We start from the raw sequence: 26,449 nt of genomic DNA on the forward strand, positions 1-26,449 counted from the left end.
ACCGGTTTTTAAGATCCATTTAACTGCAGGTGATTCTATGCATCCCTGTAACAAAATTTTATCTTGTAACCAACTTCTTAATTGTGAATATTTCAAGAATTCAGTATTTGTTAAGTTAAATTTTTGTTTAAGTTGATCAAAGGACAATATTTTACTCTCTTCACATATATCCGACACTGTTAATATTCCTTTATCCTTCCAACTACCCCAATTAAGTTTTTTATTCTGGATAGTAATTGCAGAGTTGTTCCATAGGCCTACAGTCCCTGGTAGTCCAATCTCTGTATGTAATATGCTCTTTATTTTTTGCCATGCCTTCAGTGTGCTGTTAATTACAAAACCGCATTTTATTTTTCGTCTTGTAAACATAGCTACAAACAAATTATCTAATCCAAGTTGAAAGCCCTCTATCTTGACCCATGACTCTTCCTCTGTTCTGTTTATTATTTTATCAAAATAAAACGATTGTGCGGCATAGTAATACATCTCAAAGTTTGGTAAGTGAAGTCCTCCTTCGCTTCTTTTATTCTGAAGGAGCATCCTACTCAGTCTGGGAGTCTTATTTGACCAAATGAATGAACTAATAAGTCTTTCAACAGTTTTGAAAAAGGTTTTTGGGGGTATAACTGGTATTACCTGGAAAACAAACAGAAATTTGGGCAGCCAAATCATTTTTACCAAATTAATTCTACCAATGATGTTAATCGGGAGGTCCTGCCACTGGCCTAAACCAGCTTTTAGTTGCACAAGTAAAGTTGAGTAATTATTTTGATATAGTGTCTTTTTGTCTGTACTGATGTGGCTTCCTAGATACTTAATCTTATCTCTCTGACACTTAAATTGTATTAGTTCATCTTTATTTTGCCGGCATCCTGTTATTGGCATTACTTCTGTTTTATCCATATTTATTTTATATCCTGAAATTCTGGAGAAGCTCTCTATTACCCCCATCAATGCCGGGATTGATTTACTAGTATTGGTTAGGTAAAGCATAAGATCATCTGCAAACAGACTTAGCTTGTAGCACTCCCTGTCTACATATATACCGGTTATTTCCTCACCTTCACGGATTTTCTGTGCCAGCGGTTCAATAGCCAAGGCAAATAACGTTGGTGATAGAGGGCAACCTTGTCTCGTACCTCTTGCGATCTTAATAGCTTCTGATAAAATGCTGTTTGAGTAAACATAGGCCGTCGGTAATTTATAAATGGTTTTAATCAGATCTATTATTCCTTTTGGGAAGTTGAATGCCTCCAGTACCTTATACAAGTAGCTCAATTCCAGTCGATCGAATGCTTTTTCAGCATCTACTGCCATTAATGTTAAATCTATATTTTGCTGTTTGGCATATTGTGTTAAAGATATACATGTTCTAACATTTGTTTTTAAATTTCTATTTTGTATAAAACCTGTTTGGTTATAGTGTATAAGTAGTGGAAGGACTTTGGCCATTCTATTGTTTAAGACTTTTGTAATAATTTTATTATCGCTATTTATTAAGCTAATTGGTCTGAAGTCAGATGGTTTATTACACTCTCTACCTGGTTTTGGAATTACATTTATAATGGTTTGATACATTGATGGGGGTAATATACTCTCTGTAGTTGCATATTTTAAAACTTCAACAAAAAATTTACCTATTTGGGGCCAAAACTCTACATAAAACTCGATTGGTAACCCATCCATACCAGGGGCTTTACCTTTGGCGAAACTGTAACAAAATAATGATCTTAAACATCCTGCTAAGGCAACACCTTTTTTCAGTTCCAAACCTTTGACACTGTTCTGGTGTCTCAACCTTTTTTTTTTCTGCACAAATCTAAAGTTCTTAGAGAGATTTATTTTACAGAGTAACACAGTCTCATTTATAACTGCAGCAATCATTTGTGAACATTGATGTACAAGCTCAAAATATGTATGACTGTAATTTGAGCTCATTCATTCCTAGTATGACTCACTGAAAAATGAGCAAACTGGCACCATCTACAGGTGAACCATGTACATGCAAGTGATATCTTTTTTTTTTTTTTAGGAGCTCAACAGCTTCTCCATAGCTTTCTAAAATTAGATTAGTTTCAATTGGGAGGATAGCGTGTTATATAGTAGTTTCAGTAATAATTGATAATGTTTTAAATCTTTGTTTCCCTTATCTGGAACAAAATATGTATGGGTTGGTGCTTCATAATAAATTAGAGCATGATGATTTTACTTTTTCTCTCAGTCGACTACTGGCACTGATACCTTATTATATTGACATATCACATTATGACCTGAATATTTGCAGTATCCAGTTTACAATATATTTCAATAAACATCCTATACACTTCATTCCAACTACTCTCAGGCAGAAGATATCCAAAGTAACACTTAAGCTGACCACTGACTCAGATTCTTAGGCTTGCAGGGCAAACAGTACCTTTACTCTGGCTGTAAAACCAGCAAGTCAAAGCTACTACTTAGCCGACTTACCAAGCCATTCATTATGCTCACAGATCAAGTGGATGTTTTTCAGCAAATGTCCTTTCTTTCCTGAAATAGTAGACCACCAAATGAATAAGTATCTGGCATTTCTTCACTAATTTCCTCATTTTTGCATGCACAGCTAATAGGACAATAGCTGCTCATGGTCAAGGTCCCATTTTTGCCAGGATTTACTTGTTGAGTAGTTTGCATTTTCCACAAGTGCTTTGTGTAGCACTATACATGGCAAAACACCAGGGGGTGATGTTCACCACAGGTTGGTATAAACATTTCAAAGTACCATCTGTCCCAGGACTCTCCTCCCTTTGGTTCGACCAGCAAATGAGCTCAGCAGAGGTGCATTTAAATACTGACCTTGTGGTACAAAAGGTCTTGCTGTTTTTTTGCCTCACTGGTTTCACACATTGACCGTGACGGTCTGGTTCGTCAGTCCTCAGGGCAGAACAGCTAGCAACTTAACATGTGTAGCTTCAATGACTACAATAAAAAAAAAAGGAATAACACATCAAATAAATACCACAAAACATCCTAATGTCTCACATAGAAATTGTGTTGAAAAGCACACAGAACCTCACAAAAAGGAGATTTTATGTGGGAAGCACTCAAGTCTGAGACGTCGCATGTTTGTGGTTTGATGTGATACAGAAAAAAAGATTTATTCATGTAGCTGTGCTTTAAAAAACTTTGTAAAATCACACTGCACTAAAGTAACTAAGAAATATCGCTGTTGACCCTTACATTGCTGACATCAGGCTTTGCAGTACTGTACAAGACAGAAACCTTTTGAGGTTCACTCCCACCTTTTCAATGAGGCCTCTCCACCACTACGTTGTTGGCGAGGTCCCACATGGAAGTGATTATGCTGTGCGGAGAGTGAAATTACAGAAGGAACCTGCAGAACTGAAACCTAACCACTCCTCCAATGCCTTAGTTTTATAAGCCAAGTCACAAATGGTACATATTGAGATAAAGAGAAAATATAAGCTAATGATAGGACATTAAAATTGTTTAGTGATTAAAGAAGAACTGAACATGTTAGGCATTATTCAAGAATTTTGGAGCATTAGAAAAACAACGACCATTGAAACAGATTTTATTTTTCTTAAACAGAAAAAACAATATTGATTGTTGAGGTCTCTGAATTACTCAACAGTAAGGTAAAGGTCATGTTTTTAGAATTGATTTTGGAGAAATCACAAAATGAAGGTCACTATTTAGAAATGTAGGTGCGGAGTCAAATGCATGAAGCTTCGGTCTTTTGATTCGCTTCCTCCCTTTTACCCTGGCCATCTCTCAAAGCACTGGCAGTACTCCATGCAAAATCGAAGTTCTGAAATCAGCAGCAGCCACTGGAAAACTGGGCACCGGCGACATATCAGAGAGCAGAATCTACACTAGCTTTGGCCTCTTGCATTGCTAACATAAACAGTTTAATACTGTAGGTTTGTCACAGATGAAACCATACGGCTGAATATCTTACTTTTCTTAAATGTTTTCTGACTGTCAAATGTACTTATCATTCCCAAAATTAGCTGCAGAACATAAACAACATACAGCATTCCACTGACTTTTAAAGAATCATTTTAAGTTAGAAACACTAAGGAAGACTTTCATTTTTGTCCAAACTTTTGATTGAAAATTATTCACAAAATCACTTTCATGTGTCAACTGATGTACATTTTTCTTTTCTTTCTTCCTTTGTAGTTTTGTTTTGGAGGAAGACGAAAGCAAGCAAATGATACTGTTTTTTACATTATGGTCTCCAAACCCCTCCTCCCATAAACCCAGAAAAAAAAATGACACTCTCTTCTCTGCAGCACCCCACCCACAGGCTGCATATCTTCACTCCCTTACTCTTCATTTGCTTCTCTGCTCCAGTGCAAAGCCAGCCATTAAGTTGAGCTAAGCGCAGGAAGTGGGCCTTCGGGCCAGGCGGCATATTTACAAGGAGCCAGTCAGATTTCAGCGGTGCTTTGAAGAGATCTGCACACAGGAGACCGTCTATCACTAAGCAAAGGCCCAGCACAGCTCCACTGACTCATTCCCTCCGCCCACCCCCCACACACAGAGGAGAAGAGGCACAGGTAGATTTATGTTTGTTCACCCCCTGAGTGTCGGCTCCTACCTTTAATCTCTCCAACCTGTCTGTTATTACAACCCATATTTATCTAACCCCTGTAAGCATCAAAGAAAAACAACATAAAGCTGTCCAAAAGGTTAGGAGGAAAATAAATTAGTCCACAAAAAGTGGTAAGGCTCTGTTATGTGCTTGTAAAGAAGTGATTGAAAAGACATTCAGTCTGATATAGTAAATGTATGCACCATGATGAGAACATCTTAACTTGTCTTGTCATCTTAACACAAGATAGAGATAAATGTTCATACAGTATGATATGTGTGTGGCATTTTAAAATAGTTGCGTGTCGCCCAGAGATTCTGATCTAAGGCAGGAGAATCCATTTTCAACAACACACCCATCTAGTTTGACATCACTGCTGAGAACATTCATTTTAAAGAGTGCATTTCTTGTTTGGGGGATTCCAAATTGACACATGCAGAATGGCTCAGATGGATGCAAAAACCACAGGAAAACACAAACCTTAAATTATAAAGCACCCTAAAATATCTTTATTTGCCCTTCACCAAGCAGGCAGGCCTGAACGTCAGACTTTATGACAATGTATATTCTGAACAGTGACACAAAGCAAGAAAGAAGTGGAAGGTAAATAAAAATAAAGTAAATGAAGTAAGAGGCCAAAACAAAGAACAAGGCAGACACCATCAATCCCCCCTCAAAGGTAGCCATACAAATGGTGAAATAATGGTGAAAACACCGTTCACAAAATCTTCACCTGCGTTTTATTAAACAATATGTGGATTTCAATCGTGCACTTTTTGGCAACAGGACAAGACCAGATTTTTTTCAGCATGCAAGGCATGCTTTCAACATCATGGGGCATCATTTCAAGGCAGAAGCATTTGTTAAGATGAGAAAGAGTCAAAAACACAGTGGTATGTGGACACATTTTAATGACCAAGACAACACAAAAGCAGAATGCAGAATGAATTTGTCTGTATTGAAGATCTGAAAATGCAGATTCTACAAATAATTTTTACAGACATGTAGGTATATCAGTAGCTCAAAACAAATAAGGGATTATTTGCAGCACACACAGTCAATCTTATGATGTTTTTACATTCAAATCTTAATGTTTTAAGAAGCATCATACATAATTACTATATTTTTTAAATAATAACTTTTATATGATTACTCTAAACTATTTTAAATATTTAGCCTACATAGCCTGTAGGCTACTGTTTGTGTAAGCATAGATATTTTGATAAAGGTTTAAATGCAAATGCGTCAAGCCAGACGTTGTTTGGTAGCCGAAAAGGCTGTCTCTAGTTATGCTGAGCCAAATGATCTGGATCACTGAAAGGAAAGGAGCTGGAGTTCCCATCACTAACGTTCTGGGTCTGTAGGACAGGCATGTGTTCTGAGATGTTCTGAGTATCATGGGCGGGCATGCTGGGGGGCACAGTGGCAGCAGGGGGGGAAGTTCTCGCAGCGCATTCAGTCCGGCCACTGAAATTCAGTCTCGTTTATAGCAGACTCGCAGCCCTGCTTGACTCTCTCACAGAATGACCTGCATGGAGGAATCGCCGTCTCCAAAACGGTGCAAACTGGCAAATATGAAAAGCATACGAAGAGTTTCAGCTCTGGGGAGCATTGTGCCTTTAGAAGGGGGTTAAACTGGCGCACCCCAAGCGCTGCGTCCCCTTGATTATCATGACCCATTAGATTCGGCAGGATGGTGTGGTTGTACGGTAAACCCGTGCACAGTGGCATTGTGATCGGTTCACATGGTCCATGGTCCATGTGCCCTTTTGGACTGTGCAGATACCTGCAGAAGCAGCAGGAACGCAAAAGACCAAAACAAAAAAGTCATCTTTTCAAGTAAAAGAAGCGATCAGTTTGCAGTAAATGTATTAATTCATCACCAGATCTACAAACGATTCCAGATTTTGATGATGAAAAACGCTGCTCTCTCTAAACTCTGTCTTCTTTCACGCTGCTGGCTGACTTTTTCTTTTTACAAGGCATATCGTCAATGTCAAGGTTGCCCACAGTAAGAGAGTGTCCCCTCCTTCAAAATAAAGTCCTATTGGCCATATAGTCCAGAAATTTTAGCCTATGCTAAGCTACCTGCAATTAGAATATAACAAAGTAAAATTAATTTCTTTTGCACTATGAGTCAGAGATAAAAATGCTAATAATGATAATCATCATCATCGTAATGATAATAATAATTTACCATTTATTTTACACGAATGTTGTGTTAGATGATAATCACTGATAACCAGTTTGATTTATATGCACTGGAGGAAATTATAATCAAGTACAAAAGAAATAATACTACAACTTTCACGTGTGTTCTGGAAGCGTCTCAAGCTTTTGACAGAGTTAATCATTGTAAAATAGTTTTCAAAATGCAGAAACGAGGGGTCTCTGTGAATTTTGCAGAATTGATATTAACATCAAACTACCCAAGCAAAATACAAGAGTCCCCTTTTTTGTAACAAATGGAATGTCAAAGTGGAATATCATCACCTATGCTTTTTTTGTAGATGATCTACATGCTAAATGAGTGTAGTGTATTAGTTATTCTGCCCACTTAAAGTGCTGGCTATGCACTGTAGTTGATAGCCAACGTTCTGTAACATACTTTTTCATTTTGAAGGCAGCATTTCCTGTGCACTCAGCACATTTCTCTGTTATAATTAAGCTTTACTCCACAGCTGGATTCCAGTAGCCCAATCAGGCCTTTGGTTCATGGAAGGAGGTAGACTTTCCCACTTTGTGCAGTTTCTTTGCCCTGGTGAAAGGTCATGTTTTCTGTCCACTTCAGTGTTTATCAATCTATCAAGTCAGTAATTCGGTTTGTTGGACTGTGTACTCTTAGACAGATTAAACAAAATAAATGGTGTGATACTAGATGTCACTTTGGGTTGTGAGCGCTTGCTTGATGTTGATTGGACCAAAATATATATTTTTTCCACTCAGCCAATGTGTGCTCAGCCCACAAAGGCGACATGGTATCCCATCTGGGTTGAACTGAAGGGGACTCTACAGCTTTATGTGCTTACCAAACTGACAGTAAAGAGAACTCTGAATTCTTTTGTTAGATTTTTATTAACGCTCTGTGATAAATATTGCTCAGATAACTTGAGTTAAAGTGAGAGAGATGGATATCAACATTAAGAAGTTTATGCATGTTAAGTCAGTCAAGGCAGCCTCAAAGCTAGCTAAGTTAATCCACTAAACCTAAACTCCCTGTACTCTAAAAATCAAGTTTTTAACCTTATTAACATGTTCATACAAACTAAGGTTCTGGTGTTCAGTTCTTCAGAAAGCCAAGGCAAAGACTACAGCACTACAGAGTGCTGGACCAATGACAACAAAACATGAAAAACGAGTGGTTGGATCAACTCACCAAAGAGCACCTGGAAAGGATTTTCTTTTGCTTGCCAAGACGCTTCAGCTGCAAGGCCTTTCTTCAGACTAACACTGGTTGTGTACAGTCACCATCTTAAATAGTCCATCCAGTCATGCGACACATCACTTCCATTCAAAAATACATACTGGGAGATGAAATCATATCAGTACAAAAGGGAATTTTTAGAAAATTGTAACGAAACAAATGAAAACATTATATCAAAATGATATCATAGACATCAAATGTCACAACAACAGATTGAACTATTTACATCCAACTATCAAATGTGTAACAAAAAGTTATATACAAAACACACATCATAATTTGTACTCATTAAAAAGAATCCGGCCCAGCTTCCTAATAGCTCCCACACTTGACTGGTTGACTGGTTTCAGTGTTATCAGAATATTTCCAATAAACACTGATGAGTATGTCCCTAATTTTTCTTGCATTTGTTTCCATTATCTGGAACAAAACATGCATAAGTTGATGCTTCATGACAGAATGTTTGACCATGATCATTTCATTATTTCTCTCTGCGGGCTGCTTGCACTGACAAATTGTCCCATCGTAATGTCATGAATACTGGAAATGCCCAGTTTAAAGACGTGGCTGTTATCCTCTGAAATGTATAACCTACCATCAAGCATTTTTACTACATATTTTCATGGCATGGTCTGATAAATGCATGTAGGTTTCATGGTGATGTTTCAATAGAAATATTGTGCACTTCAGTGCAGGTATACTCCCAGGTAGTAGGTGCCCAATCCAAGTGATAGACATATAAAAAGCACAAATATTATGAGGCGAGATGAAAAATGAACACTGTAGCTAACCACTGACCTCTGGCTTTCCCTTGTCAAACTATCAGGCTTGCAGGGCAGTGGTACATTTACTATGGCTGTAATACTAGCATTTTTTTTTTAGCTGACTTGACAGGCCATTCATTATTCTGATAGCAAAAGTGGATGCCTTTCTGCAAAGGTGCTTCTTTACTGAAATGATAGCGTGTCAAACTAAAGCTTATTCAGTGTTTATACACAGACTTGCATTGTGTTTGCATGCACAGCTATTAGGAAACCCAGTAGTTGCTCAATGTCACAGTGCCAATGTCATTTGTTGGGTAATTAGCAGCTTTCACGTCTGTATTTTATAGTAATATACATATGAAACACCAGGGGGTGATGTTTACAGCAGTATGATAATATGTAACCTCATAATTTTGAGAAAAGTGTAAAATAATGAATAAATAAATGTAAACTTAATTCAGTTGCAGTGAAGATACACTGCTCATGTTCATAGATTGTCTGACTTGTACATAGATTTTAAGATACCATCTGTCAAAGGACTCTCTTCTCTGTGGCTCAAACAGCATATGAGCTCCACAGAGGAGTATTTAAATGCTGACCTTGAGTGCAAGAGGTCGTGTTGTTTTTTGCTCCATTGGTTTCACACATTGACCGTGACTGTCTGGTCCTGGAGTCCTCGGGGCATACCAGCCAACTTAGCATGTGTAGCTTGAATAACCACAAAAAACCCACATTAAACGAAAACCACAAAACTTCCTAATACCACTCAAGGAAATTGCTAATGAGCTTAAATTAGGCATACAGAACTTCCTGGTATTTCACAAATGGTACAACTGGAATAATAAGATTCTATATGGGGAGCACTCAAATCTGAGACGTTGCATATTTGTGGTTTGATACGATATGATATAAAGTAATGTACATTTTCATCTAATTCTGCAAAACTTGAGGAAAATATGAATTCACAAAGCATTAAAATAACAGAGAAATAACTGAGTTGTCTGTTATGCTAGTGACATCAGAGTTTGAAGTCCTTTGCTCCAGGAGCATTCGTGAGCCTGGATGTATCTGTGTTTTACTCCCACCTTTGCAATAAGGCCCCTCCGCCATTCTGTTGTTGGTGAGGGCCCACATGGTAGCAATTATGCTGTGCAGAGAGTGAAATTACAGAGAGAACCTACAGAGCTGGAGCCTAACCACTCCTTTATTGCCTAAGTTTTATACACACGAACACAAAGTGTGAGGGAGATTAAGAGAATCAACTTATCATTATAAATATAAGCCCAGAAACAATGAAAATATATGCAGAAGTTTGTTGTTTGCTCTTTGAAGTACTAGTTTGTTAGCTCTATGTAGAACTACTTAATTAATGTTTGCATATATGACAATGGCAACAGGAAATCATTGTTGGGTTTTAGTTTAAATAAAAGTGACAGCCAATCTAATGAAGGAATATTATCGTGTTGAGTTATGACGTTATCTCTTGCTTTTATTTTTTAGTGTTTGTGTCATATACATTTATGCAGACATTTCCCCTCAGTAACAAAGGGGATCTAAATAAATAAATGAACAGATGGGCTCATGCAAACTCACACAGAAGCTCTTCCGCCACCCTGCCTGAAGCTGTAGATTTCCACAGCTGGCTCTGTTGGGACAAGGCTGCAGTGTGCTTTCCTCCCCGCCCTCCATCTTCTGGACTGTAGTGAGGTGGGGCTAAGGCTGTAAATTCCTTAGAAAGAGCTGTTAAGAGGGCCTCCATTAAAACAGAGGGGCCAACGCTCGCCACAGAGGAGCCAACTTAATCAGTCCTCATCGACGCATTGAGCATTAGGGGTGTAAGAGATATGAGCAGAGGATACTTCCCTTTTCTTTATAGACATCTTGTTTCAGGTATTTGGGGCTGTGATGTTCACAGCAAGAGCCAAATAAGAGGGACTTTACCCCCATTGAGCATGTCAGCAGGGGAAGGATAGACATGGCAACAGGTTTATATATTCTTTGAGCTGAGTTCTGACACTTTCTAGTCAATCTTTTTAAACCATACCGGATGAAACTAAATTTAAGCTGTTATTTCAACACAAAGTACAGACATAACCTTGGCCAAAATATAGATGCTCAGAATTATTATTACAATAGTTTACAGCAATAATGTTTGAAGCATTAACACTGTTCAGGATGTATGTCGAACGGTGTTTAAATGAAGTCAGTCAATATTGTTAAAGCGTATCTGTGCACAAGAAAAAATGTTCATTGTAAAAAAAGCTGTAAGCAAAACAAACATCACACATTTACCTGAATTTACTGATTTATTCACATCTTAAAGGGTGATCCATAGGTACCCTAATATCCAAGAACCACAAACATTATTCAACCTTGTTTAGATTACATTTCCTTGGTAATCAGTACTAGATTTTCCATGGCTTGACTAATTTATACTAAAGTGCAACTTTATTTAAAAAAAAAGCATTTTGGTACATGTATTGCAATGTGAAAAGTCAGACAGCACTGAGAAAACCTAGTTGCTTGAGAGACTGAAATTCCTTCTTTATCCCGACTCCCTACTTTGCTATCATTTGTCACTTGTGCCATCACCCCCAAAGTCTATGAGAGTGTCATGGCTGTGTACACACTGTGGTGTTTGGATGCATACTCACCATTCATTTGTCTTCCCACACACTCATCCCAATTAAAGCTGATATCATCTCGGCCATGGTGCGGGCTTCCATATCTGCCATGCAGCTGTTGGGACATTCTGCTGAGCAGCTGGAAAGGCTCTAAATTGTCACCCCTACTTTCTGCCATTGCACTGTGGAGGCAGGGACAAAAAAAAAAAACAACTCCCTTGACATCCAAGAGCAAATCTCAGAAGTTTGTCGTGTTACTGTTCTTGTCAAAGCCTTCCCTGTGTGGTCCATGCGTTTAGAAGCAACACGGTTTGCATGAGCAATATGTCCACTGCTCCTACACTATCTTTACCACAATAACACAGTCTTCAAATGTGGATTCAATTGCTGAAGCAAACTGGCTTTGTAATTTAGGAAGAGGCAAACTGAAAGGCATCGCTCTAGCTTAAAAGATCAGGAAGAAAATGACAACGTCAAAACAGACCAGATGATAATGATCATAATGTAAGTTTTTACTTTTTCAATGGAGCTCTTCATGAGCAAAATGTTGTGAACTAAGCAGGAAGAGCAAGTTTTGAAAAAATATTTTCGAGATGACTGAGATGGCTGTTGGATCATGGTCCATTTAGGGCCGGAAGGCCAGAATCAAAAATGGAAATTGAAATGCATGAGACTTCAGTCTTCTGCCAATTTGTTTTGTTCCATCCAATACACAGTGGCCATTTCTGAACGCACTGACAGAACAAGAAAGAACATATTGCTCTTTCTGTTGAGATTTAATGGAACCAAGACAGATATAATATCTGCTCTGGAAAAACTCAGCCTCTCTCCTATGGTTAGAATAATGTATGACCGTAACTAATCCAGCAGTCTGAGAATGAGTTCTTCTTGAGTTTGTGCCAAGATCTGATTAGAAACAGGCTCCATGTCTGGTTTTTTTTCTTTTTTAACCATTCTCCCCTTTTTTTCAGTCCTTTGTCTGTTTCAAGCCCCTTCATTGGTCTTAATAATTTTCCAACAGTAAAAAAAGTTTCATAGTACACTGGCACCAAATCGAACAGTGGCTGCACAATACCAGAGGACATGTGCACTTGTGACTAACAACACAATCTTTTTCTCACATGCCGAGAGCTTCTTTTAATAAGAGCGACATCATAATATCAACTCGAGAAGCATTCTTCCTGTCTCACCCCCAATCCTTGGCTTGTCCCTTCTTGCCCTCAAGCAAGCAGGAAACTGCTGCATGCAAGATTTAAGATCTGAAATCAACAGCATGGGAGACGGTTGCCAATGAAAAACTGGGGGCCAACATTTAAAAAGAATCTACACTAGTTACTTCATCGTGTTTACCTGATTAGAATGCAAGAGCTCACAGAGCTTTAACCATACACCTGGATGTCTTACTTTTGTAAAAGCTGACTGTCAAATGTACTGACAGTACCCAAGATGGGTTAATGATCAAAATACAGTATCAATAATACAATACAATACAATCATTTACATCAGACTTTAGGTTAGAAGCAACAACATTTGAGTCTATTTCATTTGGTTCAAAGTTTTATTTCCAAAAATATTCACAAAATCACATTCATGTGTCAACTGATTTGTATTCTGCTTTTCTTCCTTTCTTTGTAGTGTTACTTTGGAGAAAGACAAAAGCAACCGAATAATGCTGAATTTTCCATTATGGTCTCCAAACCCCTCCTCCCATAAACCCAGAAAAAAAAAAAACTCACTCTCTTCTCTGCAGCACCCCACCCACAGGCCGCCTCTCATCCCTCCCTTACTCTTCATTTGCTTCTCTGCTTCAGTGCAAAGCCAAACAAGCCAGCCATTAAGTTGAGTTAAGCGCAGGAAGTGGGCCTTCGGGCCAGGCAGCACTATTTACAAGGAGCCAGTCAGATTTCAGCGGCGCTTTGAAGTGAGCAGCACACAGGAGACTGTCTGTCACTCGGCAAAGGCCCAGCACCGCTCCACTGATTCACTTGCACCCCCCGCCCCCCTATTCATCTTAGTGAAGACAGGGAGAAAAGCAGAGGGGGTTATAGGGGCAGAGCAGCGGAGGTACCGGTAGATTTATGATTCTTACCCCATCTGAGTATCTGCTCTTACCTTTAATCACTCTAACCTGTCTGTTATTACAACCCATCTTTATTTAACCCCCGTTTCTGCATGTAGGAGAAACAACATCAAGCTGTCCAAAAGGTCATGAGGTAAATAAATTAGCCCTCAAGTAGTGGTAATGCTCTATTATATGCTTCTTACAGCGAGAGAGAGGTCCAGTCTTAAATAGGAAGCATGTGCAGCATCATGAGCTTATCTTAACCTGCGATCTAACAATATGATAAATGCTCATACAGTATGGTATGTGCGTGTCATTCTCAAATGCCTGCTTTGAGCCCAGAGCTTCTGCTCTGAGGCAAGAGGATCAGCTTTCACCCATCTCCTTTCTGACATCACTGCAGAGAAGGTTCAGTTTCAGCAGTGCAGCGCTTGGGGGATTCCAAATTGGCACAAAGCAGAGGGGCTTCAAAGATGTAACTCCACAGCAGAACTTAGTATCTTTGTTTTCCCTTCACCAAACTGGCGGGCGTGAACATTTTTACACCCATACAACAGCAGACTTTTCTTGCCAGATTATTCCTGTTGGTTTAACTGAACTCTCCCTCCCAACACGCAGAAAAGAGTCTCTTGTTTTGTTTAGCACTTGGAGGCAGTGTTGGTGAATGTGTGTAAGGAAGCCCTCCACCACATTTTTACAGGTTGGAACCGGTTTCTCATAACACATAGATGTGAAATATTTTTAAATATATTGAGGCGTTGGGAGATTACCAGGAGACGTGTCAGAGACGGATCTCCATTTTGAATTCCAATAATCCTTCTCTCTGTTGCCTGCCAGTCTGAGGCAACAGATGTTCAGGTGTGACAAAACCCTCATCTGGGAGGGTAAACAACATAATTGTACTTTTAAAGATAATAACTTGCTTGAAATAGTATTTAAAAAAGGAAAACTGAATGTATGGAAGACCAAAATATTAACAAAAACTCAAAACAATTTTCCACCGTTAATATGAAATAAAGCATTTTTGTCTGTTTGATGATATCCGCACATAAACGCATAGAATAAGCAAAGATTTTGGTTAGAAACAAATAAAGGCACAATGTGATAAGTCAAAAAAAGAGTTTTGAGTGTCATCCAACAGACCAGAATGTAAACATTGCTGTGTTTTTGTTACTCAAAAGAAAGACTAGGAAAAAACAAAAAAACATGCATCTGGAATTGTGCAGTCTAACAGTGCATATGTACAAAGGCAGAAAAAGAAAAGTATTTACTTTTTTAAATACAAATATATAATTTGTTGTTTTTACAAAAGCTATTTACAGTTTAATAAAAATGCACATGAAATGTTTACAGAGACCCCTTTCTTGCTGTTGGATCATCACTCCCCTGGCGTATAAAGAGTATTTCTATACTGTTATTCGTTCATCCAGTTACGTTTAGTCCACGTATATCCAGCTTTTCTTAGTGTCAAAGCCTAACCCTCAGTTTGGTATGCATCTTGGACTATAAAGCTGAGGCCAATACAAATAGTGTAGGTAATACAGTCTGCTCATTGTGCTACTTACAATTCACATGAGGGACAGGTTAGAAAATACAAAACATTTACTCCAGCAACATTTGAATGTTCCTTTATTCTACACAGTCATTTCTCCATGTTTTCCATTTGTCAGTCTTGTATAGAACTTATGCCAGGAGTGCAGAGTCTTTCCAGACCAGATCCAGAAACCAGATGTGATGCCCACTATCAGTGTCATCAGATACTTGATCATGTAGACAGTGAAATCTGGGGTCATGTGGGGTCCAGCATGCAAAGGGCAGGGAATGGCCAAGCTCCTGCAGTTATGGCTGATCCAGCTGCGCTCCCAGTGGGGGCGGAAAGCCTGTTCATAGAAGAAGCAGGCGATAACAATGGTGGCAGGAACAGTATAGAGCACGCTGAATACCCCAATCCGCACCATCAGCCGCTCCAGCTTCTCTGTCTTGGTGCCATCGTGTTTCATGATGGTGCGTATTCTGAACAGTGACACAAATCCGGCCAGCAGGAAAGAGGTGCCGATGAAAAGGTAAATGAAGAGAGGGGCCAACACAAAGCCCCGCAAAGGGTCCAGGTTACTGAGACTCACAAAGCAGACACCACTAAGCACATCGCCTTCAATCTGCCCGATGGCCAGAACACTGATTGTCTTTACGGCTGGCACTGCCCAGGCGGCCAGGTGGAAATACTGAGAGTTAGCTTCTATGGCCTCGTGGCCCCACTTCATACCTGCAGCCAGGAACCAAGTGAGAGACAGGATGACCCACCAGATTGAGCTGGCCATGCTGAAGAAATAGAGCATCATGAACAGGATGGTGCAACCTTCCTTTTTGGTGCCCTGAACAATGGTCTTAAAGCTATCAGGGCTGAAGCTGTCGTTGCATACCACCTTGTCCCCCAGGAAGTAGCCAGCTATGTAGGCAATGGATACCATGGTGTAGCAGCCAGACAAGAAGATAATAGGTCGCTCAGGGTATCTGAAGCGTTGCATGTCAACTAAATACGTGGTTACCGTGAATAATGTAGACGCACAACAAAGCACAGACCAAACCAGGATCCATAAGCGAGAAAAATGAATCTCTTTATCACTGAAAAACATGCTCCCACCATTCCTTGATGTCTCACAGGGAGCTGCACAATCCTTTTCCTCTAAGAAATTATAATTCAGATATGGAGGAACTTTGAGAACAGACGGACAGCGGAATGGCCTATCAAATGAGGAGACAATGGGGATGTTCTGAGTACCCTGGACAGGCATGATGGGGGGCACAGTGGCAGCAGAGGAGTCGTTTTGTCCCACGCAGATTTGTCCGTCTCCCAGCACAGGGAAGTTCTCACAGCGCAGTCGGTCCGGCCACTGAAAGCCAAACTTGTTCATAAGAGCCTCGCAGCCCTGCTTGGCTCTCTCGCAGATTGACCTGCAGGGAGGAATGGCCTTCTCCAAAACCGTGCAAACGGGCGCATACATAGAGCACAGGAAGAATTTCAACTCTGGCGAGCACTGTACCTTCACAAGGGGGTAAAACTGGTGAACCTCGAGCCCCGCGTCCTCCTGATTATAATGGCCCACTAAGTTGGGCATGATGGTTTGGTTGTAGGCTATGTCCGTGCACAGTGGTATCGAGATCGGCTGACAAAATCCATGCTCCGGGATCATTATTCCGTTGTCTCCATGATACTGCGCTGATAGGTGGAGAGGCAGCAGGAACGCAAACGACCAAAACGAAAAAGTCATCTTTCCAAGTAAAAGAAGCGATCAACCGGCAGTAAATCGATTTAGAAGTATATTTGTCATCCGCTCTACAAATAATTCCCCAACCACAGTAAATTCTGATGGTGAAGACTTCTCTCTTTAAACTCTCTGTCTGCTCTCACGCTGCTGGCTTTCTGACTTTTTTCTTTTCAACTAGTCCTATCCTCTCATCAATGTCAAGGCAGTTCACAGTGAGAGGCTGTCCCCTTCACTGGCAGCCTTCAAAATAAACTCCTAATGGCCAACTTTAATCTTGAATTGTATGCAACACTTGTATTTACTGTCGGAAATGACTGACCTTCTCTACTACCGGGGGGCTACCTAACAAAAACATTCAATTAACATTAATATCAAACATCATATCAACACCAGTTCATATAACATCAGAGTAGTCAACAGGCGGTGATGTAACACCTGCTTTAATTTTGAAGGCAGAATTCCCCACGTACTCGTCGCATTTTGCTCTCAGGGTTAAACTTGACTTCACAGCCAGATCTGAGTAGTTCAATAAGTCTTTCAGTCCGGAATCTGTTGTACATTTTATTTTGGCTTAGCCCTTCTGTTCAGCACTTTTGGCAAAAATCTGTGCGCTTTTATTTCAAAAAGTATTTGCTCAGGGTTTTTGCACCATTTTGGAAAGACGAATAGTTTGGTCTTGAAAGAGACCATAAACAGATAAACACCACCGACATAATCAACCTGATCATCTTCTCGGAAAAGTTTCATATCCACAAATGTAAATACACAGGGAGACAACCATTCTTTCTCGCATTTATTCAGGAATTCGAGCTCTCTCAAGGAAATATTTTCAGAATCCCAAAGCTATTAAAACTGAATGGCTTCTAATGAAGAGAAAATGTTCGCACAAAATAACACAGTTTTTAGTTGTTGTTCCCCCTAGCGTTGCTTTTTTAAAGATCTTTTTAAGATCTTTCTTAGATCTTGCAGGTTGAATTTCACTCTTTACTCCTTTTTATTGTGTATTTACCCTCACGAAGATATTCTAAGCTATTGTTAGGTCATTGTTTTGTTCAATAAAGTAGTGGGGATAATAAAAATAAAAAATCTGTCGGTCCACTTTGTAGTAAGACAAATATAAGAGGGGGTAAACGTCCCCAATTTATGCATTTCATTGTCCATGCAATGCTCTCGGTCGTCTCTAATGTTTATCAGTCAGTCAAGTCAGTTAATCAGTTTGTGGGCCTATATACACTTAAACAGATTAAACAAGATAAATGGTGTAGTACCAGATTTACGATTACTATGTACAAACTAGAATAATTGAACTCAATGAAGCAGAAGTCAAACTGGAAATATGTTAAATATTACAGTAGAATATGCAAAAATGCAATTAAATGTATGATAAAAAAATACTAGCAACGGTCATAATTATTATTAGCATAAATGTTATTATAATTTGTAGCTGTATATTAATTCATATAATTGTTTTTGCAGGTGGACATTACGACAGGGACGGTGACAGGACCACCTGTGTGTCCTCTGAAACTTGGGAGATGGTGTAACACCAGATGTTGCTATGCGCCTGGTCTTCTGCTTAATGTTAATTGGACCAAAAATATTTATTCCTCCGTCTCAGCCAATGTGCGTTAAGGTCGCGAGGCCAGCCTCGTACCCTGGTTGAGTTGAAATAGGGGGGTGGGGGAGACTCTTCAGCTTTCGAAGATAACCGTGCTGACTGTAACCCCCCGAAAAGTTCTCAGTTTTTCCAAAACTGAAATCTGGTAGGTTTTCTTGGTGTTCGACGGTTAATGTCGCTCGGATAACTGTAGTTATAATAAAATGACCTGAATCTCAACATTAGAAAGGGTTTTAACGTGTAGAAGCTTAGCTAAGGTAGCATCAAAGCTTGCTAACTTAATGAAGTTATCCTAACGTCTTGTTAAGTTAGGTAAGTTAGCTTGTAGATTTAGTTTTTAAATAGTAGTTAGTTGATCATTTGAATTATATATTACATATATTATCCAGATCACTGCCCTTTATACTTTATAATGTTATAATGTTCCTAACAGTTAATTCTTTGTGCCTTTTTTTAGACGAGTAATGGCGTCCTAAAAAAAAATAATCCGGAGTTCAAAATGGCCTTCGACGGGCATCAGAGTACATTTGCAAATTCACTTTTTCAGACATACCAGCGTCAGGTAAGTAATAATTTAGCCTATGACACAGTATTTGGGTGTAATAAGCCATTATTTCCAGAATTACCTGTATAAGGGTTTTTTAAAAGGTTGGATTAGTAGGGAGAAACTGTTCATCTAATGCGTTAAACAGTGGGGCAGAAGAAGACGATGACACAAAATGGATACATTTACATTTCATTTTATTATTGAAACCTATCATTGGACATATTTGTATAACTCTATTTGAAACTGTAACAACCAAGTTGATAAAAATAATTGAGCTTTGTTTTTTGTCACTCACTGGAATTGTATGACTTGTGAAATGAAAGAATGTGACAACATATATACCTTTAAAATATATTGATTGGTCTGACCAACACTAAAAATCTCCGGCTAATAAACAATAAAGATACAGAAGCAATCTCTTCTGTCTGTTTAGATTGTTTTCTTACTTTGATAGTAACTGATTTATTAACCTGAAAATAAACTCACCAGCAATGAACTAATCATGTCATCCTTAACACTAATTTATGTGTCAGCCTCAGCATTATCCCTACATATTTGAAAGATTAAGAGCCACTTACAGTAGTTTCATTAAATGACTGTTTACACATACTACTACCGTGCATGTAGGGTGATTTAAAGTGTGTGAGTGACCGTAAATGCGTGTATGATCATTTGTGATCTTCCTTGATCTATAAATAAATGAAAGTGTAGCCTACATCTGTCACAGTTTGTGAGTCCACTCTAAAAATATGAAACAATGACAGCTGGCTCTGAGGAACTACAGGATAGAGCCAAAGATTTTTTTTTGCAATTTGTTTGCTTTAATACAATTGATGTAGCATGAGGGAGAGCTGACAAGCTAGCTCAAGTCTTAACAAAAAGACATTTGGATCCATACAGGGATTTTTAAGTTGAAGAGATCAAAACTGTACATGCTCACACATGACAGCATTATGATAATGAGGGTTACACGGGTTAGATATACTAGGAAAGGCCAAGGATTAGGAGAAATGATAGCCATCAGAGAGAGATAAGTCAATTTGTTGTGTGAGAGGAACCAGTGTGCTGCTAAGTTATAAATGCTAACTAATGACTGCTAAGACTGCTTTCACAGTACTATCTATTATCTCAAATAAGCATATGTTTGATACACAGAGTATACCAAAACAAGTGAGGACATTTTAATACTGGAGTATTAAACAAGACACTAAACAGAACGTATGCTAAAGGATTAGCTGGTGAGCTTTTAGTCACATCACACAATGCTTAACAATGGACCACTATCCTTTACAGAGTCTGAGCTACAGTGAGAGGCTAAACCAACAGAGAATTGAAAGGCAAACTGTTAAATTAGAAATGAAGACTTAGAGAGCACAGTTCCTGTCAAACAGTTTTGCTCACTGGTCCTTTACTGGTAATCCCCCATGCCCACAAACCTGTTTACAATCAGGGCGATGTTTATGGTCAAGCTGATGTCGTTATTAGGGCTGGGTATCACTGCCAAGTTCCTGGATCGATTCGATTTCGATTCTTAGGGTTTTAAATCGATTAATCATGATTCGATTCGATTCGATCCGAATCGGTTCCATCTGCTCCTCTTGGCGCCAGGATTTAACCATTTTGACATCAATATTTCAAAGGGCTGTGGCTTGACAGTGTTAACAGATTGTTACATTATATTTGTAACACCTGAAGCCACCCAGTGGAAAGAAGTATTAGCAAGATTTTACACTATATTCAACGTGACAGCCTACTTAATTAAATACATTTGTAGGAGCCATTTTAGTCTCACCTATAGGTAGGTTTTAGTGTAGTTTTAGATTTAGCCACTTGGGGGAGCACTTCACTTTTATGGTAGCTCACTTAGTTCTAGGTATAATTACAGGTGCCCAGAATTAGTGGGTTGATGACTGCTTGGACTGGGGAACACACGGTTCTTACCGTAGCCGTGTGGATTGGAACCAGCCAAGGCAGCACATTTTATGCACAATTTGCACAGAGGTGAACTTAGAATTTAAAACTTCATTTTAAACTTCATTTGCAATAAACGGGGAAAACCCCCAAACGGATTTTCTGCCTGGAACTGCACTTTTGGCTACGCGTCAGAGAACATCTCAAGTCAAAGCCGAGGCTAAAGCCCCATACACACACGTCGCTGCTATTTACTCGCTCAGCGAGTGAAGTCAATAGAATGTCTATGTGTTCACGCGAGGCGAGGAGGCGAGTAGGCGAGGAGAGTACAAGCGAGTACAAGCGATGCGATGTGGGCGGATTCCGAGATAAACATATTTCAACTTCGAGCGACGCGAGTAAGCGAGTAAAAGCGAGTAAAAGCGAGTAGCCAATTAAAATGCAGAATACAGATTATTGACAGGTGACGTTCCCCCAGTGTTCTCCAAACAGTGGCCACCCAACTTCTACACACCAAGTCAGCAAAAGCACCCAAGCGAGTGGCGAGTAGGCGAGTGAGCGAGTAGCGAGTAAATAGCAGCGACGTGTGTGTATGGGGCTTAACAGGGTAGCCTGAGGCCTAGCCACCCTAGCCACGAGACTACTGGGGTTAACTTCATGAAAAAAAAAAAAAAAAAAATCGATCTCATGCCCTACGAATCGATTTTACAAAATTACAATGAAATCGATCCAAAATCGATTTAATTGATTTTTTTACCCAGCCCTAGTCGTTATACAGAGTGAACCCCAATCACCCATCAATCTTATACAATTCCAGATGGGATGTAGAAGCCCACTGGAGTTCTGAATGTGGTCTGACCCATTTAAGTCTCACTGCATCTTGAACGTGTTTACTTCTGTACTTTAGAAGTGTCCACTTGTCATCAGGTCATCCAGGATGTATTGTATTTTTACAACAGGTCTAAACAGTCTCTAAATGTTGTCATTCGCATCAGTGTGTCTTGTGTGAGGGGGAAAAATATAGGTGTAATGTTTTTTTTCCAACGAGCTACGCACTGATAAATCTTTGCTTCTCTGTTTTTTTTAGACAGGTATTAATGTGGGTGGTATAAACGGAGGAGGCGTGCCAGTGCCTTTTGTTTCCGTCCCAGGTGCCTCACATCAGGAGCAGGACAATGCATCCTGCATTCCCTGGTCTCACATTACTCAGGACGATCCCTATGAACTTATTAGATGCACCCAGACCACCAATAAAAGCAGGTATTTTCATTAACTGCTCTCACATGTTCGCTTACAATGTATTTTTGATTATGTGTACGTGTCTGTGATATCACTACAACTTTGTCCAGTCAAATTAAGGCTGGCATCAGTTCTTCAGAAGTAGTATGTTTTGGAAACACATTTTCTTTACCTTAAAGCAAACCAACTGATAATGTTGACTGTGAGGGCGAGGCAGATCTTCAGGGTCTGGTTTCAAATATTTTGGATGAAGCAGAGACACAGGATAGCTACCACAGTGAGAGGTATGTCAAAGGTTTGAGTTTTTTCAAACTTGTTACTTACACCTTCAGGTATGGATTGTGTCATCTATAGCGGTGACTAGGTATGGACTGGTATGAGGTTCTGATGGTATGATCTTTAGCAAAAAATATCCCTGCTCCACAGTACTGTGATGGAGCTAAAATGAGTTATTTTAAAATGTCTCAGTTGGAAACATTTTTTCACTGAACAAAGAATAATTGATTTTCAAACAACATATTAAATACTTTGAATATTAAAGAATTGCATGTATAGTACTGGATTACACATATTTAAACAAGGTAAGATATGACCTTTATTGAATCTGATAAAAAAAAAATAATAATAATATGAAGAATACTAATCAATTAAAGCTATGATAGTGATTCTTTTATTTCAGTGTCGGTGCATTTATTTCACCAAGCGTAGAAACACCTACTCTTGTAGCTGCAAACATTAATTTGAAGTCAGTTTTACTTGAATTTGATGAAAAAGAAACTCAGTTTACTTTACACTACTTCCTTCTGCCATCATAGGGAGCTGACTGACAGCTGGAGAAGGAGCATAGTGTCACTCTATGCAGCACAGAGCTTGAGATCCCTGAATTTTCTGTCTGAGTCATAAACAGCTCATGTCGTAGGACAGTAAGACAGAAACTTTTAATGGTTTAAAGCGGGACTTTTTAAAACTTTGGTCTACCTTGACACCAGAAAAACTGGTCCATGCCTAGCTGCGACAAAGTAAGAAATCAGAAAATACAGTACATATTAGGTTTATGAACACTCGAATTGAATTAACTTCTCAATTGTTTTTTTAAAAGCCTTCCTACATGCAATCCCATCTGGTCTCCAAAGACACTGAGAGAAGAACTCCTACAGTATTTTCATTCAGAGGCAAAAACACTCCATAACCCTTCATTTCCTTCGAACCATCTGTCCCATGAGACTTTCAGCAAAGCACAGCAACAGTCAGTGGATAAAGAAGTTGAAGAGCTGAGTCATCAGTCCGGTGGCCTTGCTACCAAACAATGGCTATTTAATTTGCCTGATGGAGACAGTCATTCCTTTCGACCTCAGAAACTGCCACCGGGTCTATCAGTGCCCAACACAGTAAAAACCAACCCATATCAAATGCAACAGAGTAAATATGTCAGCATGTTGGCTTATAATGACAGAGGGAATGATCAGCCAATGAACAATTTTCCTGAGCTCATTGACATCTTTAGACCCCAAAATGAAACCCAAAAATGCTTAGATGCTTTGTATGAAGATCACTACATCCAAAGCAATGTAAATTCAGTTTGTAACGAGCAGTATTTTCCAGAGGACATGAACCAATTGATCAAGAGTTCTCAGTCATTTATGGCTTATGAGCATGATAAGATTTGTAATGGAGAGTTTCCAAACATATACAAGCAGACAGCCGGCATACACAAAGAAGACTGTGTGAATGAACAATGGAAAAGTCCTGCAATGTCAACACAAAGTGCACTTGCAATGCAAGTCCCAAAACAGCTGTTGGGAGACCTGGGGGCAGTGCAGAGGGGAAGAAATGGAGGAGTGAAGAAACAAACATTCAAACTTGATGCCTTTCAAGGTCTTCCTGATTTCAACCCGCACCACACAGAAATCTTTCAGCAACCAAAGGCATTCTCTGCACCTGTGAACCTCCCAAACCATCACCTAAACAGGATGACAATGAACAGAGAGAACATCAATCTAAGCATGAACCAGTATTCAAAGCTCTGCATGCAACAGAGCCAGATGAATAAAAAGCTCAAGCCACAGCTGCAGAAAGAAAAAAAGAGGATGCATGTGTCAGGATTTCTGGAAGGGATCTCCAGGAGGCAGCGACCCAACACTCATATGACAGAGGCGGAGAAACAGCCCTTCTCACAAAATCCATACTTTAATTTCCAGGGGAATGTCCAGTCTCAGTTCCGTGATAGAGAAAGCTGCATGGTCACTGCAGGCAATATACAGCAGTTCACGCCTTTCATGTATCCTGTAAATGACCTCAAGAGGCACTCCGGCATGCCCATTAACTCGAACTTCAGCTCTAGATCCACACTGTCCCATGGAAATGGTGTTCCTGGTATGGATATGAATGGTAGGGTGTCAGCTAATGAGGCTGCAGCTCTCAGCTCTTATGTCAGTGACATGAGGGCCCACAGAGGAGAGACCATGTTTCATGGCATGGTCCCAGCCCTGACACCACCACTTATGATGACTCAAGGAGGACCTGTGATCCAGCTTTACTACCTGGATGAGTGCTACGAAGAGCGGAGGTGTTTGGAGAAGGAGAGAAAGAAGGTGTGCTTTTGAGATCTAATTTTCTTCTATCATGAGAATATGTCTTGAAGTGATTATCAAGTGTATCGTAAGAGCTATTTTTTAGATTTTCATTTTTTAAAACATGTTTGGCAGTTTATTTTCCTTGTATAGACTTATACAGTTTTATTTAAATCATACCAGCCTAAACATTCAATGAAGGACTGTCCTCATGGCACAGTTTAACCATGAAAAAGAGAAAACATGTACTTAGTTTGGGTCCATTAATAGCGCCTGACACTAGCTTGGTGTATATTAAGTACCTTAAAGTGCCCAAATGTACTAATGAACAAATGTTTAAAAGCAGTTTGATTAATGCCTTATAAATGTCATCGCGCACACAGACACAATAAATACTTATTTATTCATTTTGCTTTTTGTCATTGTTGTCGTTCATTCTTTCATTTGCTTTCTAATTTAGGCTGAGATCGTCCTTAGAAAGACATTTTCCGGGAGAAGGACCACTGCAGTGACCAGCACTAATCTACCCAAAACTCCACCAAACCCTACAAGAATTGACCTCCTTGTTGTCAATCACATGAGAGAACAAGCAAAGGTGAAACCTCTAACTTTACTGCCTACATACTGCCACCTACAGCTGAATGTTTACCTGATTTTCAGTGAGGCAAAGAGCTGTGTAAGAACTGATAAATAAAGCCTCACAACAACAAAGGTGCAGGGTTCAAATCTTGGCTTTGTTCCTTTTTAGGAGAATTTTCCCTTTTTCCAGTCCAAAAAAATGTGGATTTGCTGTGTTTCTCTTGTACAAAAAAAATGATTTGAAGAAATCTTTTTAACGTTTGTGCGTTGCAGGTGTCGAGCCTTCTGGTTAGAATGAAGTGTCTGTGTGGCTCACCTCTACACATCAACATCCAAACAGCGCTGAAAAGCCATCATATGGCTGTTTGCATCACTCAGGCAAGATGCAAGGACGGTGCGAACACGACCAAACACCAGCAGCAGGGACTTCATTTCACAGAGGACAGAGGTAGGTCATCATTCTGTGGCTATGGGCACATGCAATGCAGTATTCCAGCATTTTATTTGAATCTAAAATAGATGATATTCTGATTATGTCATGTACATGAGTAGCAGATGAGATAGTCCATTTATATTCCCATTTACATGTTACAGAGCGTACTCTGATTAATGATTTGCCCAATGCAGATCTAATGTTCATGAAGTATACAAAGTCTTAGTTGTATCCCTATTATAAAAAAACATGTTATTTAACAAGTATATACCTTCTTGGGTTTCTCAGAAAATGCCCTCATTTTGGGTAAAGAGGCTTTTTTAACGTCTTTTTCACTGTAAAGACTTTTTTGTTATTATTGGAATATTGCTGTGAATGTAAGTGTAGCCAGTGGTGACACACTGTGGGCTCCTGGTTCTAACTTGCTTCTGTTTCAAAGATACCTTGTTGATGACGATGGCACTGAAAGACCTGGCTGCCGCCACCAGGAGGCTCTGCTCGGCTCTGTGGTGTGCCCTCCAGATGACACTGCCAAAACCTCCCAAGATGGAAGACCACCATGATTACGAGGAAGCCACATGCACGGAGAGGTGCTCCTCCTCGTTTCAGGGTTACTCTGTTCGGTCATAACTTAGCGGGACACAAGTATGAGTTACAAGATTTGATTAAGGTGGTAGAAATACACGCTCTTATGGTATTACGTTGCTTCAGGTCAGCATGACATTTTATCTGCAAAGCAGTGATCACTGCAGAAAATGAGAGATCTTGAAGCTTGATGATGACTGAATTTTTTTTGGCACCAAAGCACCTGT

The 26,449-nt window shown here is 39.5% G+C and overlaps 2 protein-coding genes across 2 annotated transcripts; one reads left to right on the top strand and one right to left on the bottom strand.

Moving 5' to 3' along the window:
• Nucleotides 1–12,951: 12,951 nt before the first annotated feature.
• LOC142371400 (frizzled-2-like) lies at nt 12,952–16,933 on the bottom strand. Its single transcript, XM_075454060.1, has one exon. The coding sequence runs from the start codon at nt 16,741–16,743 to the stop codon at nt 15,109–15,111; it is 1,635 nt and encodes a 544-aa protein (XP_075310175.1). The 5' UTR covers nt 16,744–16,933; the 3' UTR covers nt 12,952–15,108.
• Nucleotides 16,934–18,857: 1,924 nt separating this feature from the next.
• On the top strand, nt 18,858–26,366 carry moto (minamoto). The gene is made up of 7 exons (XM_075455009.1): nt 18,858–18,920; nt 21,904–22,076; nt 22,235–22,339; nt 23,155–24,646; nt 25,086–25,220; nt 25,478–25,652; nt 26,077–26,366. The coding sequence occupies exons 1-7, from the start codon at nt 18,858–18,860 to the stop codon at nt 26,265–26,267; spliced, it is 2,334 nt and encodes a 777-aa protein (XP_075311124.1). The 3' UTR covers nt 26,268–26,366.
• The last annotated feature ends 83 nt before the right edge of the window (nt 26,367–26,449 follow it).

The sequence above is a fragment of the Odontesthes bonariensis genome, chromosome 21 (genome assembly GCF_027942865.1).
Source record: "Odontesthes bonariensis isolate fOdoBon6 chromosome 21, fOdoBon6.hap1, whole genome shotgun sequence".
In the NCBI taxonomy this organism is placed as follows: Eukaryota; Metazoa; Chordata; class Actinopteri; order Atheriniformes; family Atherinopsidae; genus Odontesthes; species Odontesthes bonariensis.

What these genes read in the sequence shown, in the direction of transcription:
- moto (XM_075455009.1), top strand. Translation starts at nt 18,858, where the DNA reads ATGGCCTTCGACGGGCATCAGAGTACATTTGCAAATTCACTTTTTCAG. An exon ending in ACATGAGAGAACAAGCAAAG is followed by an intron (nt 25,221 to 25,477) that starts GTGAAACCTCTA and finishes TGTGCGTTGCAG; the next exon opens with GTGTCGAGCCTTCTGGTTAG. An exon ending in TCATTTCACAGAGGACAGAG is followed by an intron (nt 25,653 to 26,076) that starts GTAGGTCATCAT and finishes TCTGTTTCAAAG; the next exon opens with ATACCTTGTTGATGACGATG.
- LOC142371400 (XM_075454060.1), bottom strand. Translation starts at nt 16,743, where the DNA reads ATGACTTTTTCGTTTTGGTCGTTTGCGTTCCTGCTGCCTCTCCACCTA.